Here is an 18,026-nt window from a genome sequence, read left to right as displayed (position 1 = left end):
GAGATAAAAGCAAAGAGAAGCTAACAGAGAGGGGGACCTCATACCACCAAGAGCCCTTCCTTCGGACCTGAGGTTCCTGCGCTGAGATTCTCGCAGGCCAAGGGAAGACTGATGCATCACAAGGACCTTCCTCCAGAGTCAACAGAGAGAGAAAGCCTTCCCCTGGAGCTGACGCCCTGAACTTGGACTTGTAGCCCACTAGACTGTGAGAAAATAAAATTCTCTTCGTTAAAGCCATCTTCTTGTGGTATTTCTGTTATAGCAGCACTAAATGACTAAGACAGACTGTTTACACAATAGCCCTGCCCTCCAGACTCTAGGTATTGGCCACACTGTCCGGATTCTGAGTGGAGGCCCTTCAGCCCTGGGCTTCAGCTCCACCTTCTAGGCCCACCGGGATGGCCACTCTGCTCCCTCAACTTTAGACACACCATTCTCCTAGTCTGCGTGCCAACTGCACCCTTAGAAACACCAGAGGCCATGGCTCCACCCCTGAAACCTCAGAGGTCATGGTCATACCTTTTGAGACTGAAGCAGCTCAGCTTCCTGTGTTCCTTGGCCTCTCGGCCCTCAGACCTCATGCTTACATCTGCCCTGCTGGGGCAAGTGTTCCAAAGCTCAGTAACTCCACCAATAAGTGTCTGAAAGCACCCCACTCCACCAGGAAGCCTCCTGCACACAAGCACTCAGCTCTCTCGCTCTGTGTGTCGGCTTCAGTGCTGATTGGTGCTGGTCTCCTGGTTTTGCTGCTGCTGCTTTGCTGCTGCTGCTGCCAGTCCTCTGCTGCTGTTTCTCACCATCTGTGCGCCTTCTCTGATGTTAACAGTTCTCCTCACTTCCTTCTGAATCTTCTATCCATTCAGTTTCAAAACCACTTCCACATTTTAGGTATCTGTTAGAGCAACACCTCACTTTCTTGGTACCAAAATCTGTCTTGGTCATCTAGTGTTGCTGTAACAGAAATACCACAAGTGGATAGCTTCAACAAAGAGAAGTTTATTTCTTTACAGCAAAGTAGGGTAAACGTCCAAATTCAGGGTGTTGGCTCCAGGGGAAGGCTTTCTCTGTTGGCTCTGGAGGAAGGTCCTTGTCATCAATCTTACCATGGACTAGGAGTTTCTCCACGCAGGAACCCTGGGTCCAAAGGACACGCTCTGCTCCCAGCACTGCTTTCTTGGCAGTATGAGGGCCCCAACTCTCCGCTGCCTCCCTTTCATCTCTTGTAAGATAAAAGGTGGTGCAGGCCATACCCCAGAGAAACTCCCTTTCAACCAATTGGCTACTCACAGCAGATCCCATCATGGAGGTGATCACATAATATCAAATGTCGTCATGGAAGTGATCATACCATCATACAACTATCAAATCACTGAGGATCATGACCCAGCCAAACTGATACACATTTTGGGGGGACACAATCCAATCCATAGCAGTCAATATATAGGTATAGAATTGCTGGGGCATGTGGGTATCTACATTTAGCATTTTGAGGAATTGCCAAACTGCTTTCCAAAATGGCTACACCAATTTAAATTCCCACCAATAATGTATGAGTCCCAGTTTCTCCACATTCTTGCCAACACTTGTTACTAACAGACTTTTTTATTCTAGCCATTCTAGTCAGTATGAAGGGGTATCTCTCTGTGGTTTTGATGTGTATTTCCCTGATGACTAATAATGTTGAATATCTTTTTTATGTGCTTATTGGCTATTTGTGTATCTTTTTTGGTCAAATATATTGCCCATTTTTAAATTGGATAATTTTTCTTCGTATTCGCGAGTTTTTGTGAATTCTTTATACATTCTGAATACAAGTCTGTTAGATATATGATTTGCCACTATTTTTTCCTAGTCTGTGACTGACCTTTTCACTTTCTTGATGGTATTGTAGGCAACACAGAAAGTTTTTTTTTATTTTGATGATGTCCAATTTATCTGTTTTTGTTTTTGTTCTTGTTTTTGTTTTTTTTTGGTCAATTATGGTTTTGGTGTTGTATCTAAGAAGGCTTTGTCTAATTCAGGGTCACAAAAATTTATTCCTGTGATTTTTCTAAGATTTTTGTAGTTTTAGCTCTTACATTTAGGTCTCTGATCCATTTTGAGTTAATTATTTTTGTAAGGTAGGATTTCATCTTCATTCTTTTGTATGTGGCTATCCAGTTGTCCCAGCACTGTTTGTTGGAAAGAATTTTCTTTCACCATTGAATTGTCTTGGCACCCTTGTTGAAAATTAATTGACCATAAATATATGTGTTTTTTTTCCGGATCCTCTATTCTGTTCCGTTGATCTATAAGTCCGTATGACTAATCTATGAACTCTTAATGCGATTATGTATGCGGTTGTCTTTTTTTTTTCCCCTGTTTACATGCTGTATTTTTTGTTCCTCTGTTTCTCCTTTTCTGCCTTCTTCTGGATTATTTTAATTTTTTTTAATCTGTTTTAATTTATGCACTATGTTAACCCTTTCTGGCTACTTCGAAGATTTGCTCTTTATTTTTAGTTTTCATCAGTTTGACTATGATATTCCTAGATGTGTTTTTCTTTGTATTTATCCTGATTGGGATTTGCTGGACTTGTTGAATCTGTAAATTTATGTCTTTCACCAGATTTGGGATTTTTTTTTTTTTGGGTCATTATTTCTTCAAATATTTTGTCTGTACTGTTCTCTCTCTCTTCTCCTTCTGGAACTGCAATTATATGTCAGACCTTTTGATAGTGTCCTCAGGTCCCTGAGACTCTGTTCATTTTTAATTTTTTTTCTCTCTTCTTCAGGTAGATCTAAAGAGATTATCCAGTTTTCAAACTCATAGACTCTTTAATCTGTCGTTCATATATTGTATTTTTCAGTTCTAGAATTTCCATTTTGTCCTGTTTTATAGTTTCTCTTTCTTTGCTAAGATTTTCTGTTCCTTCCTCTGAAGCATATTTTTCTTTACCTCATTGCACATAGTTGCAACAGCTGCTTTAAAGGCCTTGTCTGATAATTCCAACATCTGAGGCATCTCAGGGTTGGCCTTTGTTGATTGTTTTTTCCTTTGAGAATAAGTCAGATTTTACTGAATTTTGTTATACTGGGTAATTTTGGATTATATTCTAAATATTGTGAATATTATGTTGTCAACACTCTAGATTGTTATATCTCTCCAAAGTTCTGTTCTTTGATAACTCAAATTTTCTTTCAGTTATTTTATCTTTAGCTAAATTGGTGGGAATCTGTAATTATTATTATTCTCAGTTTTCAGATGGGGAAACTGAGACTCAAAGAGATTAAATAGCTTCTGCAAGGTCATATCTGAACTGGGATTATAGCAGTGGTCTGTCTGACTAAAAACCAAAAAAAAAAAAACCAAACCCATTGCCGTCAAGATGATTCTGACTCATATCTGACTACAGTGCCCATCATCTTTCACTTATACCACGGTACTCAAATCCATCAAATGTATCTTCTATTCAATCTTTGAGCTCTCTTTATTTGAAATTGTTTTAAATTGCATATCAATTAATAAGAGGAATAGTTTTATTAAGCCTTCTAACTTTCCTTATCAGGTAAATTTTTACATTATTTGCCTTACCCTACTTCTAAGTCTCTCTTGCTTCATATCAAAGCAGAAGAAAAAAAATTTACACTAGAGTATGATGACATTACTTTGTGCAAACATCCATAAATAGTCTTATTCCAATCAAAAGAACATTGCATAGCCATTTTACTAATTTCTAATAAGTTTTTCCTGCTGTTTCCTGCTATTGGCCTTAGAAAGCAACATCATCTAATGGAAACAGTGAAAACTGGATTCCATGTGACCTTGGGCAAATCACAATGCCTTATCTTTATCATCCTTATCTATAAAGATGATAATAGCTGTCTTGCTTACCTCACAGCGTTATCATGAGGATCAAATGAGATAGTGTATATAAAAGCACTTTGTAAACTGTAAATCTGTATTTGAAGTTGAGATTACAATTGTGGTCTGTATACAGTTAGCCTAATTAACCAACATCTACAGAATTAGATCATTCTACTGTTCTTTAGTATATAACCCACTGCCATTAGTATATAAAAAAAAATATTAGTATATACAAAGAGTTAATATATTCGGTCTAATTTCAAAACCCATTCTGCTACTTATAAACTCTGTGGTAGGTTTAACTTCTAAACTTCAGCTGCCTTACATGTAGGAGGAGCCAAATACAACCTTCTTGTCTTGGGTGATAAAAGGAGTAAATGAAATAATATTTGTCCAAGCATCTAGCACAGCACTGGAGGTCTCAGGAAGTAACAGTGGGTCACAGGACCTGTTGAAGATTATGCTTCTTCACCCCATTCTGCCTGACAGCATGGCCCCTTGCAGCCTGGGAGTAATCACTATTATGCTCATTCTTTCATCTGATTCGCATAATATCCCTGTGAGATCAGCTAAGCAGGTGTCATTATGTTCATTTTGTATAAGAGAAAAATAAGAACATTAGCTTTTATTGAACTATGTAATATCTAAAACTAATGAATACTGTCTGATGTCCAAAAAAGGCACCATTGGGAGTTTATTTGAAAGCAATAACTTTGGCGGTATCTATTAAAACTAAGAATACACATACCTTAAACAACTAAACCCACTACCGTCGAGTCAGTTCCAACTCATAGCGATCCTATAGGACACAGTAGAACTGCCTCATAGACTTTCCAAGGAGCACCTGGCAGATTCGAACTGCCAACCCTTTGGTTGGCTGTGGTAGCACTTAACCACTACGCCACAAGGGTTTCCAACACATACCTTATGACCTAGCAATTCAATTCTTAGATTTCTATGAAACAAATGAATATTTTTTTTCCACCAAAAGACATGTAATAGAATATTCATAGCAGCACTATTTGTAGTAGTCCCAAACTGGAAACTACTCAAATGTCCACCAACAGTGAAATGGATGAATAAATTGTGGTATGGTCACACAATGGAATTCTATACAGCACTGAAGATGAATGAACTAGTGCTACACATAACAGCAAGGATGAATCTTACAAACATAATATTAAATGAGAGAAGTCAGACACAAAAGAGTACATACTGTATGATTCCGTTTATATAAAGTTTTGTAAACAGGCAAAACTAATCTCTGGTGATAGAAGTCAGGATGGTGATTACCCTTGGGTCAAGGGAGAGGAGTGTCTGGAATGGGGCACAAAGGAGGGTTCTGGAGTCTTGGGTGCTGGTTATATGGATATGTTTTAAAAAATATGGATATGTTTACATCATAAAAATTCATCAAGCTGTACACTTATTTGTATACTTTTCTGCATGTATGCTGTATTTCTGTAAAAAGTTAATTTGCCTTAGACAAAATAGCAATAGTCTCTTAGCAAAGACTTTTCAGTGGCTCCCCATAGTACTCAGAATAAAATCCAAAGTCTTTACTATGGCCCGCAAGGCTATATGAAATTTTGCCCCTGAATACCTCCTCCACGTCATTTCTTACCATTAACCCCCTTGCTTACTCAGCTCCAGTTACACGCCCTTCTTGCTGTTTTGCAAACACACTGAACTGCTCTTCACCCCAAGACTTTGTACTTGCTGTTCCCTCTGCCTAGAACACTCTTGTCACATGGCTGGTTTATTATCGTACAGGTACCAGCTCAAATGTCACTTCCTCCAAAAGTCCTTCACTCAGCACGCCATCTCAATTAGACTTCCCAGTCACTATCATGTAGCGCTATTTTTTTCTTCGTAACATCTATAACTGACTGAACTTATCTTGTTTATGTATTGATTTATTTATTATCTATTTTCCTCAATAGAATTCAAAACCCATGAGGGCTAGGGTCATGTCTGCCACGTTCATCATTGAATCTCTAATGCCTGACACACTGCCTAGCACACAGCAGGTACCCATATAAATGTTAGGATTGATCAAATGAATAAAGATCCTTGGGTGAACTATCCACTAGTCTCCAGCTGGGATTTATCCCACAAAGGGAGATACCTGAGAAATTGTAAGCCATCCTGTTAAAAAGAAGCTTTGTTAGTACAACCTCTCTTGCCCACTTCAGCTTTGTGAGGAGAAAGCTCAGCTCTTTCCCCAATGTGTCCATGAACTTTGGCCAATCAGGATTTACTGCATGGAAGTGCTTTATATAGAATCTCATATCCAAAGATGGGAGAAACCAGCTTAAACCTACTTCTATCCCTTACACCTAGAAGCTTCAAAGAAAAATAAGATATGTTCAACAGGCCGTGGAACTCCTCTCTCCAATCTTATATTCCTGAAAACATAGACTTACTATTCCCATCTCATCTCTGGAACAAGTAGTGAACATTGTCGTTGTTGTTAGGTGCTGTCAAGTCAAATTTGATGCACAGTGACCCTATGTGACAAAGTAGAACTGCGGGGTTTTCTAGGCTGTAATCTTTATGGGACATCTCCAGGTCTTTCTCCCATGGAGCCGCTGGATGGGTTCAAACTGCCAACCTTTCAGTTAGCAGCTGAGCACTTAACTGTTATGCCACCAAGGCTCATATAAAGCTTTATGTCTTAGTTATCCAGTGTTTCTATAAAAGAAATACCACCAGTGGGTGGCTTTAACAAACAAAAATTTATTCTCTCACAGTTTAGGAGGCTAAAAATACCAAAAAACCAAACTCGTTGCCATTGAGTCAATTCCGACTCATAGCAACCCTATAGAACAGAGTAGAACTGCTCCATAATAGGATTTCCAAAGAGCGGCTGGTGGATTTGAACTGCTGACCTTTTGGTTAGCAGCCATTTATCACTTGACCACTGCAGAAGTCCAAATTCAGGGTGTCAGCTTTAGGGGAAGATTTTTACTCTGTCAGCTCTAAAGGAAGGTCCTTGCCTCTTCAGCCTCTGTTTCCTGGTTCTTTGGAGATCTTCGTGTGGCTTGGCATCTCTCTTCCCCCATCTCTGCTTTCTAGTTTGCTTGTTTAATCTCTTTTATATCTCAAAAGAAATTGACTCAAGAGATGCCCTACACTAATCCTGCCTCATTAACATAACAAAGACATCCCATTCCCAAATGGGATTATAACCACAGGCACAGAAGTTAGGATTTACAACACATATTTTGGGGGACATAATTCAATCCATAACACTTTATATAAAGTTGTTCAATAAACAAGAGACATCTTTAACGTGTTTGAGAGATCTTTTTTTTCTCGTGATTCCATCTTAGGTACAACAACTATGACCGGGCTGTCATCAATACTGTACCGTATGATGTCGTCCATCGTTGGTATACAGCACACCGGGCTCTAACAGTGGAGTTGAGGAGACCAGAGAATGAGCTTTGGGTCAAACTAAAGCCTGGCAGGGTGGGTTCCAAATTCTAAAGAGTTAAGTAAAGTTTGTTTTACTAAAGCAGTGAAGAACAAGTACTTATTTAATACATGAGACGTAATGTTGTAAAGGAAAAAGAGTCCTAAGGTTTGTCCTGCTCCTGCCATTCACTCACTGAATGACCTGGAAGCAGCCCCACCCCATCTCTAGGCATCAATGACCCTATTTGTATGACAAGGGAGTTGACCTAGATGATCTCTAAGGGTCCTTCCACAGTTTTGGCACTTCGTGATTCTGTTGCTGTTTTTTGTTTGTTTTTGGTGTTTTGCTTATTTTTGTTTTTATTTTTTGTTCTTGATATTTCCTCAAGATGATGAAGAGTATCTTCAGCTTAGCACAAAGCATGATAAACTATTTCCCCCTTGGAGAAAGTACAGAATATGAAAGAGTTAAAAAGAAAAAGAAACCAGTTACCCGATTTGCTTCGATAAGAGAACAATTACCCAAGAAACAAATTCCTCAGGTGCAGGGCCCATTATCTACTAATACCTTTGTGACTTCCATTTAGCCTACTATAGGGCTCTACACATTCTGGTTTCCAAATGTCTGCTTAATTAAAAAAAAATACCTCATTGAGAATAAGCAGAGAGCAACCTAAAGCTTTTCCTTAAAATTCTCTCTGCTGATTTAGGGTTCCTTTGGTATGCCCCCGTTCTAATGGCGTTTTCTCTCTTTTTTTGCCCATTCACAGGTCCTGTTTATAGACAACTGGCGTGTCCTACACGGCAGGGAATCCTTCACTGGCTACCGCCAACTCTGTGGCTGCTACTTAACAAGAGATGATGTATTAAATACTGCTCGTCTCTTAGGGCTTCAGGCTTAAAATTGGGATTATGAACACACCTGGTACTCTGCCTACCAGAATTTCCTATCAGCAGAATAATACTGTGTCATAACCTACTTCAAATTGTCTTCTTATCCCATCCCACAGAACAGAAGTTTTCCTTTTTCTCTGGTAGGAGTAAACTGTTAAAGAGGGGCCTCTGAGTTACCTGATGTCAGCCATCTAGTGGGTAGCTCTCTTCCCCAAGTTATAACATAGACCCACTTGTCTTTTAAATCTTTTGATACTATTTTGGTCAATCTATTTCAGAAATGGAATACTAATATTGATGGGGAAGGAATAATAGTCCTTAGGTAAAAAATTGTTCCAACTAGATCACTTAGAAAACAAATCTTGATAACGCAGTACTTTGCAAATTTTTGGTCTCAGGATACCTTATCGCTCTTAAAAGTTATCGAGGACCCCAAAGAGTTCTTGTGTGTGGGTATATCTATTGTGTTCTAATACTAATTTTATTAGAAATGAAAACTGAGAAATGTTTAAAGCTCAAGAATACACAAGCACACATTTCTCAACTGCCAGAGCCACAGCATCATCACACATCGTGGAGCCACTGGAAAAGTCCCCCGTATACTTGTGAGGGAAAGAATGTGAAAAGCCAAATATAATCTTAGTGATATTATAAAAGTAGCTCTGAACTCATGGTCCTGATAAAAGGGTCTCAGGGAAACCTCCAGGTGTCTTCACACCACACTTTGAAAAACCAATGGCCTAGAGGATACCTTAGGATAGTCCCTTTACAAAAGCCTATGAATTAAAGCATTTACCTGAAATCCTAGATTTTTCACTACAGTATAGGAGACACTAGGAATTGCTCAGTAGCACAAGTTCAGTGATGAAGTGGGAATAAAATACAAATATAATATTTTATTGAGTAACTTCCAGAACAAGGCTTACTCCCATCCAGATAATCTCTCCAGAAATTAAACTAGAAAATCACAATGGCTCCTGCTTTTTTTCTTTTAATGGTTCCCTCACCACCATTACAGAGAGAGAGAGAGAGATAGGGAGTCACAAAGCAATGTCAGGATTGTAACAGAGACTAAAGTCTAATCTGATATTTTCAGGGAGTTCCTAGGTCACACTTGGTAGTTTATACATAATTTTATTGACCTGTTGAACATTTTATGTTATCAAAATATTTCTGCATTTTATTTGCACTATATAGGATCTTTAGGGGCCTTCCATGAAATTCGTTAGGTCAAAGAATTAATAATTAAGGTCAAGTGTTAAAGAGCATACTCTTTACCAATCAGAACAGAACATGCAATCTTTTCTGTCTTCTACTATGACTCCTAAAGTAAGTGTCCATTCATTTTCATCAGGATATTTGCCCTTTTTAGAATTCTGCCTAAATTCACCTTGAAGTTTACACTATATGTGAGGTCAATATTGATTGATGACAAGCAAAAAACATATCCATAGCCCTCGAGGGATAGGTACACAAATCAACCTTTTCCCCTTACTGAAGGACTCCCCTTACCTCCTGTCTCTCCTGGAATCTTGATTCATTATTTCACCCTCCTTCTCATAAATTTGAAATCAACCCCTTTCTGAAATGTATTTCCCTTGAGAGGAAGAAATATGGAAAGGAAATATTTTAGTGTAAACCACGCTGCATTGAAAACTTTCTTTTTACATTTCTTTCAGGTGTCCCGGAGACTATAAGCAGGGATCTTGTCTACTAAGCTCAACTATAAAGTGTCCTTTATCTTTTTCCATGGTGGGATGGGATCATAGGAGTCAGAAGCACAGATCTAACACAGTGCCCTAAAAATAGTAGTTTCATAATACAAATTTGCTCACAAAAGAATGAATAAATTGTTTTCATACAAACTCATGAAAAATTACTACATTTCTCTAGAAGTATGTCCTTTGTGTTTGGCAGTTAAATCGCAATAAATTTTGGCACATACTTTGGTCCTACCCCAGACCAAGTTAAGTGTACAAGTTCAGTGATAGTGAGAATGGAGTACAGTTTTTTATTAAGTAACTTCTCAGAACAAGGGTTACTTTCATTCAAATAATCTCTAAAGAAATTTAACTAGGAAATCACAACAGCTGCAATTAACCTGTCAGTTCTATAATTCTGCGAGGGATAATTGATCAGAAACTCTGGGAATTGAGCCCAACAATCAGTTTTAGCATCCCTCCAGGGGCTTCTGAAGCACACCAAAATTTGAGAATCACTGAAGGCAAAAACTCTATTGTAGAGATGTAGGTTGAGTTATACCACTGACTCACTAAATTACCTGAGGCATGTCCCTCTTCTATTATGTGGTTCACTTTGCTGTTTTATGAAATCGAGGCCTTGGACTAGCCAGTATCTAAAAGCTGTGCCACTCTAGTTGTATGGCCTTGGTCATTTTGTTTGACTTCTTGTTGCTTCCATTTCTCACATGGATACAGTAAGAATAATACCTACCTCACAGGGTTTTCAAACTATTTTGTGAGTATTAAGTAAGATGTTTGAAGCACATATTGATGGTCAGTAATACTATGTAACTCTTAAATAGTGCTTTATATGTGCCAGGCACTGTTCTAAGGGCTTTTAATCCCAACAGCAACCTTGTCCCCATTTTACAAATGAAGAAACACAGACGACGAGAGATTAAATAGCTTGCCAAAGATCATGCAGCAAATAGTCAGAGCTTGGATAAGAATCCCAGAAATATGGCCCCAGAAAAAAATGCTTTTAACTAATATGCCTTAAAAAAAAAATTTTTTTTTTTATTACTCAATAAATGTTCACTACCTCTCACTTTCCCAATTTAGAAAACACTGTGAAGTCTCTTTTCTAAGCACTTCCCTCTCCATCATCCCCAGAATACTTTCCAGTAAATTAGTGTATATATATATATTCTGGATAACTTGGAGTTAATGAGTTTTGGACAAATTTAAGATTTTTAATCTTTCATATGTGGGATACTAACGGATCAAAGCTTATCAAGGTCCTTAAATTTTTATCATGAATCCTTCATTTTATCAAGTCTTAAGTTAGTCATCATCTCCAGTTTCATCCCAAATAATACAAGAACCTTGTCTGACAAGTGAATGTTGTCCAGTATTTTAGTTCATTTTGTCGGTTGTACTGTTTTATACAGTCTATTTTTTTTTAGACTCAGGGCCATGGTTATTAATTTCTTTGTTTGCCGTGTGCCTGTTACATCTTGCTTCTTCTCTGTTCAATTTACTTATATTGGAGGAATATCTTTAAGTTTTTCTTCTAGTGAGTGGTCAACTCTCTCAATCTTTTTTCAAGAATATTTTGATTTCACCCTCATTTTTGAATGACCGTGTTGTTGGGTATAACATTCCTGGTAAACACTGTTCTTTTTTCGGAGTGCATTAATGATATGATTCCACTTTCATTGTGGCTGGTAAGAAGTCTGCTGTCAGTTTATTATTTATTTGGTAGTAATGTGTCTTCTCTTTCTAGTTGCTTTTAAGATCTTCCCCTTGTGTTTGCTGGCCTGCAGTTTCCCCATAATTTGGTTTTATTGATTCTCCTTGAGGCCTCTCCTTTCAGAATATGAGGAATCATGTGTTTTATCAAATCTGGAAATTTTTCAGCTAGTTTCTCTTTGAATATTGGTTTCTCTCTATATCTTTGTAACGCAGCCCAGCATAACCTTCCGTTCTATTTCCCTATACACTGACTTCCCAGAGTTTCTGATCAATCATCCCTCACCCAATTAGAAATTCCTTTGTAAAAGATGGTAGAGTGAAGAAGGATCAAAGCATTTCCTTTGCCCAATAATGCTTAATTAAATGAATAAGAAAGGGTAAAATGCAAAAAGGGGGAGGGGGGAGAAAGGCTTCCAAGGAATAAAAGAAGATTCTAGTGGTGAGAATGGTTTAGCATGCTTCTTATCCTTCCACAGCCCCCAGAAGGAATACTGAGCAAAAAGATGTGAGTGAAATCCTGGGAATAGTCTCCGGTACCCTCTTAACATGAAGAGAAGTGGACTGAGGGAGTAAGTAGAAAAGAAATCAAGAATATACCTATGTGAGTAAAAAACCAAACCTGTTGCGCTCAAGTCAATGCCGACTCCTAGTGACCCTACAGGACAGAGTAGAGAGTAGAACTGCCCCATAGGGTTTCCAAAGCTGTAATCTTAGCGGAAGCTGCCACATCTCTCTCCCATCTCCCACTGGAACCTCCGACCTTTTGGTTAGCAGCTGAGCTCTTAACCACTGCACCACCAGGGCTCCTTGTGCATAAAACCAAACCCGTTGCCACAGAGTCAGTTTCAACTCACAGCGACCCTATAGGACAGTAGATTTGCCACATAGAGTTTGCAAGGCTGTAAATCTTTACGGAGGCGGACTGCCACATTTTTCTCCGGGGGAGCAGCTGATAGTTTGAAACCCCGATGTTTTGGTGAATAAACAAACAAAAAAAAAAACCCAAACCCACTGCTGCTGAGTCAATTCTGACTCATAGCGGCCCTACAGGACAGAGTAGAACTGCCCCATAGGGTTTCCAAGGCTGTGATCTTTACCGAAGCAGACTGCCACATGTTTCTCTGGAGGGGTTCTTTTGGTTAGCAGCCCAGCACATTACCACGGAGCCATCAGGGCTCCTTTTTTGGTGAATAGATGCCCTCAATTGCCACTGTTAGATTTCGAAAGGGTTAGGAAGGACTGCCAGTGCAGCTGCTGTGGAAAAGTTTGGCAGTTCCTCAAAAAGTTAAACATAGAGTTACCACACATGTGACCCAGCAATTCTACTCCTAGGTATGAGTCCCAGATATACACTTGAAACCAGGTATTCCAACAAAAGTTTGTCCATGCGTGTTTAAAAAAAAAAAAATTTTTTTTTTAAACATGCATGTTTACAGCAGCACTATTCCCCATGGCCTAAAGGTGGAAAGGGCACGCCCAATTGTCCAACCAGGGATGAATGGATAAACAAAAAAAACAAAAACAAAACTGGGTTTCCCCATAGGGTGGACTATTATGCAGCCATAAAAAGGAAATGAAGCACCGATGATACATGCTAGGGCGTGGATGAACCTGGGAAACCTAATGCTGAGTGAAAGAATCCAGGCATAAAAAGCCATCTATTGTATGGTTCCATTGATATGAAATGCCCGTAACAGACAAAGCATAGAGAAGGAAAGCAGATTAGGGGTTGCCAGGGCCTGGCTGGAGGGGAGAATGCCGGAGTGACTGCTTAATCGAGCATTTTGTCCCAGGCAGTACATACAGCGACCATGAATTTTTTCAGCCTCTGGGGTTTATTGTGAAGCTCCTGTACCACTGACAGTGCTTCCTGCTGCAAGGCAGGGGCCTTTATGACTGAAACTGAAGAAACGGGCATGCGCCTCAAATTACTGCTTTTTACAGGGTATTGAGGTGTCTATTTGTGGTAGGAAAAATAGACATTTTGGAAATTTTGATTCGTTACACATTATGTACCAAGAGAACCCAGTGGGGACTCTAGGGTATAATTAGTGGTACTTCATATGTACCACTAAACACAGGGTAGGCTTGTGGGAGGGGGCAAGGAAAAAAAAAATCCATACTACCTACCAAAAGTTCTGAGCCCTAATGGCGCAGTGGTTAAGAGGCTACAGCTGCTAACCTTAAGGTCGGCAGTTGGAATCCACCAGCCGCTCTCTGGCAACCCTATGGAGCAGTTCTACTCTGTCCTATAGGGTCACTGTAAGTCAGGATGGACTCCACGGCAACTTTTTTTTTTTTTTAACCAAAAATTCAGACACAATGATTCAGCATGCTTCCATTAAGGACAACACACGGTGTCAACAAAACATTCAAAGCAGAAAATAATCGGGTCGCCAATTAATGTAAGAGGGTGATGAAAACGTTCTGGCGTTAGGAAGTGGCGCTGGTTGCACGACACGCGGGCTGGTACTGCACACGGTCTTGCGGGCCACGTTGAAGTCGAGCAGCAAAGCGGAGTCCCCCCCCACCCCCCACCCCCCCGCCCCCAGGCCGTGCCAGCGATTGACAGTGGCCCTTCCGGGCCCAGCTGGAAGGAAGCCAGTGACGTCACGCAGGCCACGTGTCTCACAAAGGCTGCCCCTCTGACCAGTGAGGGGCCGGTCGGCGGGCGCTAGGAGACAGCGGGGTGCCTGCGTCGAAGCGTCGGTTGTGAGAGGCCGGTGGAGGCCGCAGCAGCTGGACGGTTGGACCAGGCGCGCCGGAGAAGTCGCAGCGAACCGAGCCGCATGGCCGGGAAACGGAGCCGTCGTGGTGGTGGTGGTGGTGGTGGAGGTGGTGGAGGTGGAGGGGGAGGTGGAGGGTCCTCCCGTCGCCAGAGGCGGACCCGCTCTCGCACCGAGCTGATCTTCTCCGCCAGCCACGTGGCGCATCTGCTCCGGGAGGGCCACTACGCCCAGCGCCTGAGTTCGTCGGCGCCCGTGTTCCTGGCGGCCATCCTCAAGTGCCTGACGGCCAAGATCCTGGAGCTGGCGGGCAACGAGGCCCAGAACAGCGGCAGGAGGCTCGTCACCCCGGAGCTCGTGGATATGGCCGTGCACAACAACGCTCTGCTCAGTGGCTTCTTCCTGACTACGACCATCTCCCAGGTGGCCCCGGCCCGCTAGTGAGGGTCCCAGGGCCCGTGCCAGACGCGCTCCCAGCCCCCAGCCGGGGAGGCACCCGGCGGCCTGCCTTCCCTTCGGCCTCGGGCAGCCTCCGTATCAGTTCTATTAAAGTGTTTTCAGAAACCCTGGGTGTGCGTGAGTCCCTCTGTGGCCGGCCGGTGGCCCTGAGGCCTGCACGTGGAGAATCCCAGAGGGACATGGCTGGAGGGGTGGGGGGGGTGGGGGGGTGGGGTGAGAGTGGTGGTGGTCTGGGCCGGGGCTTGACTCCCGGGCTTCAGAGACGGAGGAGGAGCAGTCTCTCCTGGCGACGGTGCAGGGAGAGGGCGCGGGGGGTGCAGAAGACTCCCCCCCTCCCCCCACGGCCTCTGAGGAGGTCAAGGTCTGGGGGCCCCCTGGCAGGGTGAAGCCCCCAAGGTGGGGGTGCCAGCTGCGATGGAGCCGAAGACCGTGGCTGTGGCGCCCAAGGCTTTATGCAGAGGAGGCAAGCCTAAGGGCCACAGGGGCGGGGTGGCAAGGGGGACACAGCGGTGGACAGGGACTTCAAGGGGGCAGGGGCGACGATGAGGAGGCAGGCGGAAAACAGTAAAGAGAGGCACCAAAAAGGAACGGTGGTCGTGCAGGACCACTTTAGTCGGAGTCCGTAAATTTTGAGCCGCCTAACGGGTTTAGGGAAACCCTGGCGGCCTAGTGGTTAGGAGCCGGACTGCTAGCCGAAAAGGTCAGCAGTTGGAATCCACCAGCCGCCCCCTGGAAACCCTAGGGGGCAGTTCCGCTCGGTCCTATAGGGTCGCTTAGAGTCAGAATCAACTCAATGGCAATGGGTTTGGTGGTTTTTGTTTTGCTTTTTGTTGCTGTTGTTGTTGTTGTGGCTGTTTGTTTGCTTTTAACAGGTTTAGAGCACCTCTGGCAACGCGGGTAAACAAGCCGTCCTAACCTAGCAGCAGCCCTAGCCCGGCCAGGCCCCTCCCGCCCTCCATTTTTGCATACGCGGCCAGCGTCCGGCCAGGCCCCGACTCCCAAAGCTCGATGTGCCTGTCACCTCGGCCAAGGGGAGGGCGGGGGGCGCCCCGCGGGGGCGCGGCCGCGGCTGCCGCAGCGTGACGCCGGCACGTCGCGGCCGCCGTGCCCGCCCGCTGCGGCCGCCGTCACGTTCGCCGCTTACGTCTGCGCGCCCGGAAGCGCTGAGGCGGCGAAGATGGCGGCTGCCGGCGCCGGTTTGGGCGGCGGTGCGGGCCCGGGGCCCGAGGCCGGGGACTTCCTGGCCCGGTACCGGCTGGTGTCGAACAAGCTGAAGAAGCGGTTCCTGCGGAAGCCGAACGTGGCCGAGGCCGGGGAGCAGTTCGGGCAGCTGGGCCGCGAGCTGCGCGCCCAGGAGTGCCTGCCCTACGCCGCCTGGTGCCAGCTGGCGGTGGCCCGCTGCCAGCAGGCGCTCTTCCACGGGCCCGGCGAGGCGCTGGCGCTCACCGAGGCCGCGCGCCTCTTCCTGCGGCAGGAGCGTGACGCGCGCCAGCGCCTGGTCTGCCCCGCCGCCTACGGGGAGCCGCTGCAGGCCGCCGCCAGCGCCTTGGGCGCCGCCGTGCGCCTGCACCTCGAGCTGGGCCAGCCGGCCGCCGCCGCCGCGCTCTGCCTCGAGCTGGCCGCCGCCCTGCGCGACCTGGGCCAGCCGGCCGCCGCCGCCGGCCACTTCCAGCGGGCCGCCCAGCTGCAGCTGCCCCAGCTGCCCCTGGCCGCGCTGCAAGCGCTCGGCGACGCCGCCTCCTGCCAGCTGCTGGCGCGGGACTACAACGCGGCCTTGGCGGTCTTCACGCGCATGCAGCGCCTGGCGCGGGAGCACGGCACCCACCCGGTGCAGCCTCCGCCGCCGCCGCCGTCGTCGTCGTCGTCGTCGTCGTCGTCGCTACAGCTACAGCTACAGGGGCCGCAGCCGCCCGGGCCCCCGCCGGGACCCGACACGGCCCTGGTCCTGCCGGTGCCGCTCCCTGCTAGCGCCGGCTCTGCGGCGCCTTCTCCCGCCGCTCTGGGCGCCTTCTCAGACGTGCTGGTCCGCTGCGAAGTGTCCCGCGTGCTGCTGCTGCTCCTCCTGCAGCCACCGCCCGCCAAGCTGCTGCCGGAGCACGCCCAGACCTTGGAGAAGTACTCCTGGGAGGCTTTCGACAGCCACGGGCAGGAGAGCAGCGGCCAGCTTCCCGAGGAGCTCTTTCTGCTGCTCCAGTCCTTGGTCATGGCGACCCACGAAAAGGACACCGAAGCCATCAAGTCGCTGCAGGTGGAGATGTGGCCGCTGCTGAGTGCCGAGCAGAACCACCTCCTGCACCTCGTCCTGCAAGAAACCATCTCCCCCTCGGGACAGGGGATCTGATCAGTCCCATTAACCAAGTGACTCTTTTCCTGTTAGCAAACCTCACGCATCCACCTTTGCATCTGGGGAGAAATAAAAGACGTTTTTCCTCATCGTACTGTTTTGTGTTATTGCTGTGGTCACCATGGGAATCAGAATTTAGTTTACTGAAGATTAGCTGTGTCCCAAGTGCTTGTTTCCATAATAATTAAAAAAAAAAAAAAAAAAAAACACCAGTTGCCGTGGCTGGGTTCTGAGTCATGGGGACCCGGTGTGTGCAGAGTAGCACTGCACTCCCTGCATAGGGTTTTCCAGGCGTGACCTTTCAGAAGCAGATCGCCAGGCCTTTCTTCCGAGGCATGTCTGGGTGGCTTCGGAGAGTAGGAGGAAACACGTGATGATAGACTCGGGCTAGGGGCCCGATTCTCTTCCCCAAGACGGCAACATAGAGATGAGAATCTCCCTAGTAGTTGCCTAGGGCTACCCGAACAAGTGACCACAAACCCGGTAGCTTTTAAGGAACTTTTATTCCCTCACAGTTCTCGAGGCCAGAAGTCCAGATTCAAGGCCCTAGGGGAGAATGCTTCCTTGCCTCTTCCATGTTCTGGTGGTTCCAGGCGTTCCTTGGCTTTTAGACACATCATTCCAATCTTCTCTGCCTGTGTCTTCCCATGGCAGCCTCCTCTCTCCTCTGTGTGCCTTCACCCCTTCTCTCTGTGTCTTCTCCTCCTCTTAGAAGGACAAATCTCACTGAATTTTGGGCCCACCAGGATAATCCAAAGCGATCTCACCTCAGGATCCTTCACTTAGCTACATCTGCAAAGACCCTTTTCCCAAGTAGGGCCACTGTCACAGGTTCCGGGCTGGACATAATTCTCTCTCTCTCTCTCCCCGCCCTCTTTTTTTTTTGGTGGGTGGAGAGGG

General features: G+C 44.8%; 3 protein-coding genes across 13 annotated transcripts in view; all 3 read left to right on the top strand.

The window, feature by feature from the left end:
• TMLHE (trimethyllysine hydroxylase, epsilon) overlaps nucleotides 1-13,911 on the top strand; it is a 153,346-nt gene extending 139,435 nt beyond the window's left edge. For 5 of the 11 annotated variants that reach the window (XM_003421742.3, XM_064277831.1, XM_064277836.1 and 2 more), the window contains 2 exons: nucleotides 7,182-7,320; nucleotides 8,037-12,051. In XM_003421742.3, the coding sequence (XP_003421790.1) occupies nucleotides 7,182-7,320; nucleotides 8,037-8,168 (271 nt within the window). In that variant the 3' untranslated portion in view covers nucleotides 8,169-12,051. The other 6 variants (XM_064277838.1, XM_064277839.1, XM_064277841.1 and 3 more) reach the window with 3 other exon arrangements.
• Nucleotides 13,912-14,386: 475 nt separating this feature from the next.
• LOC135228960 (histone H2A-Bbd type 2/3-like) lies at nucleotides 14,387-14,949 on the top strand. Its single transcript, XM_064278506.1, has one exon. The coding sequence runs from the start codon at nucleotides 14,387-14,389 to the stop codon at nucleotides 14,762-14,764; it is 378 nt and encodes a 125-aa protein (XP_064134576.1). The 3' UTR covers nucleotides 14,765-14,949.
• Nucleotides 14,950-15,943: 994 nt separating this feature from the next.
• Nucleotides 15,944-17,703, top strand: LOC104847078 (coagulation factor VIII associated 1). Its single transcript, XM_010601067.3, has one exon. The coding sequence runs from the start codon at nucleotides 15,960-15,962 to the stop codon at nucleotides 17,121-17,123; it is 1,164 nt and encodes a 387-aa protein (XP_010599369.1). The 5' UTR covers nucleotides 15,944-15,959; the 3' UTR covers nucleotides 17,124-17,703.
• The last annotated feature ends 323 nt before the right edge of the window (nucleotides 17,704-18,026 follow it).

Source organism: Loxodonta africana, chromosome X (assembly GCF_030014295.1).
Source record: "Loxodonta africana isolate mLoxAfr1 chromosome X, mLoxAfr1.hap2, whole genome shotgun sequence".
Taxonomy (NCBI): domain Eukaryota; kingdom Metazoa; phylum Chordata; class Mammalia; order Proboscidea; family Elephantidae; genus Loxodonta; species Loxodonta africana.
Note: the sequence above shows the minus strand (reverse complement) of the source record. Positions and strands in the feature narration are given on the sequence as shown.

Coding starts and splice junctions, on each gene's coding strand:
- LOC135228960 (XM_064278506.1), top strand. CDS start 14,387: ATGGCCGGGAAACGGAGCCGTCGTGGTGGTGGTGGTGGTGGTGGAGGT.
- LOC104847078 (XM_010601067.3), top strand. CDS start 15,960: ATGGCGGCTGCCGGCGCCGGTTTGGGCGGCGGTGCGGGCCCGGGGCCC.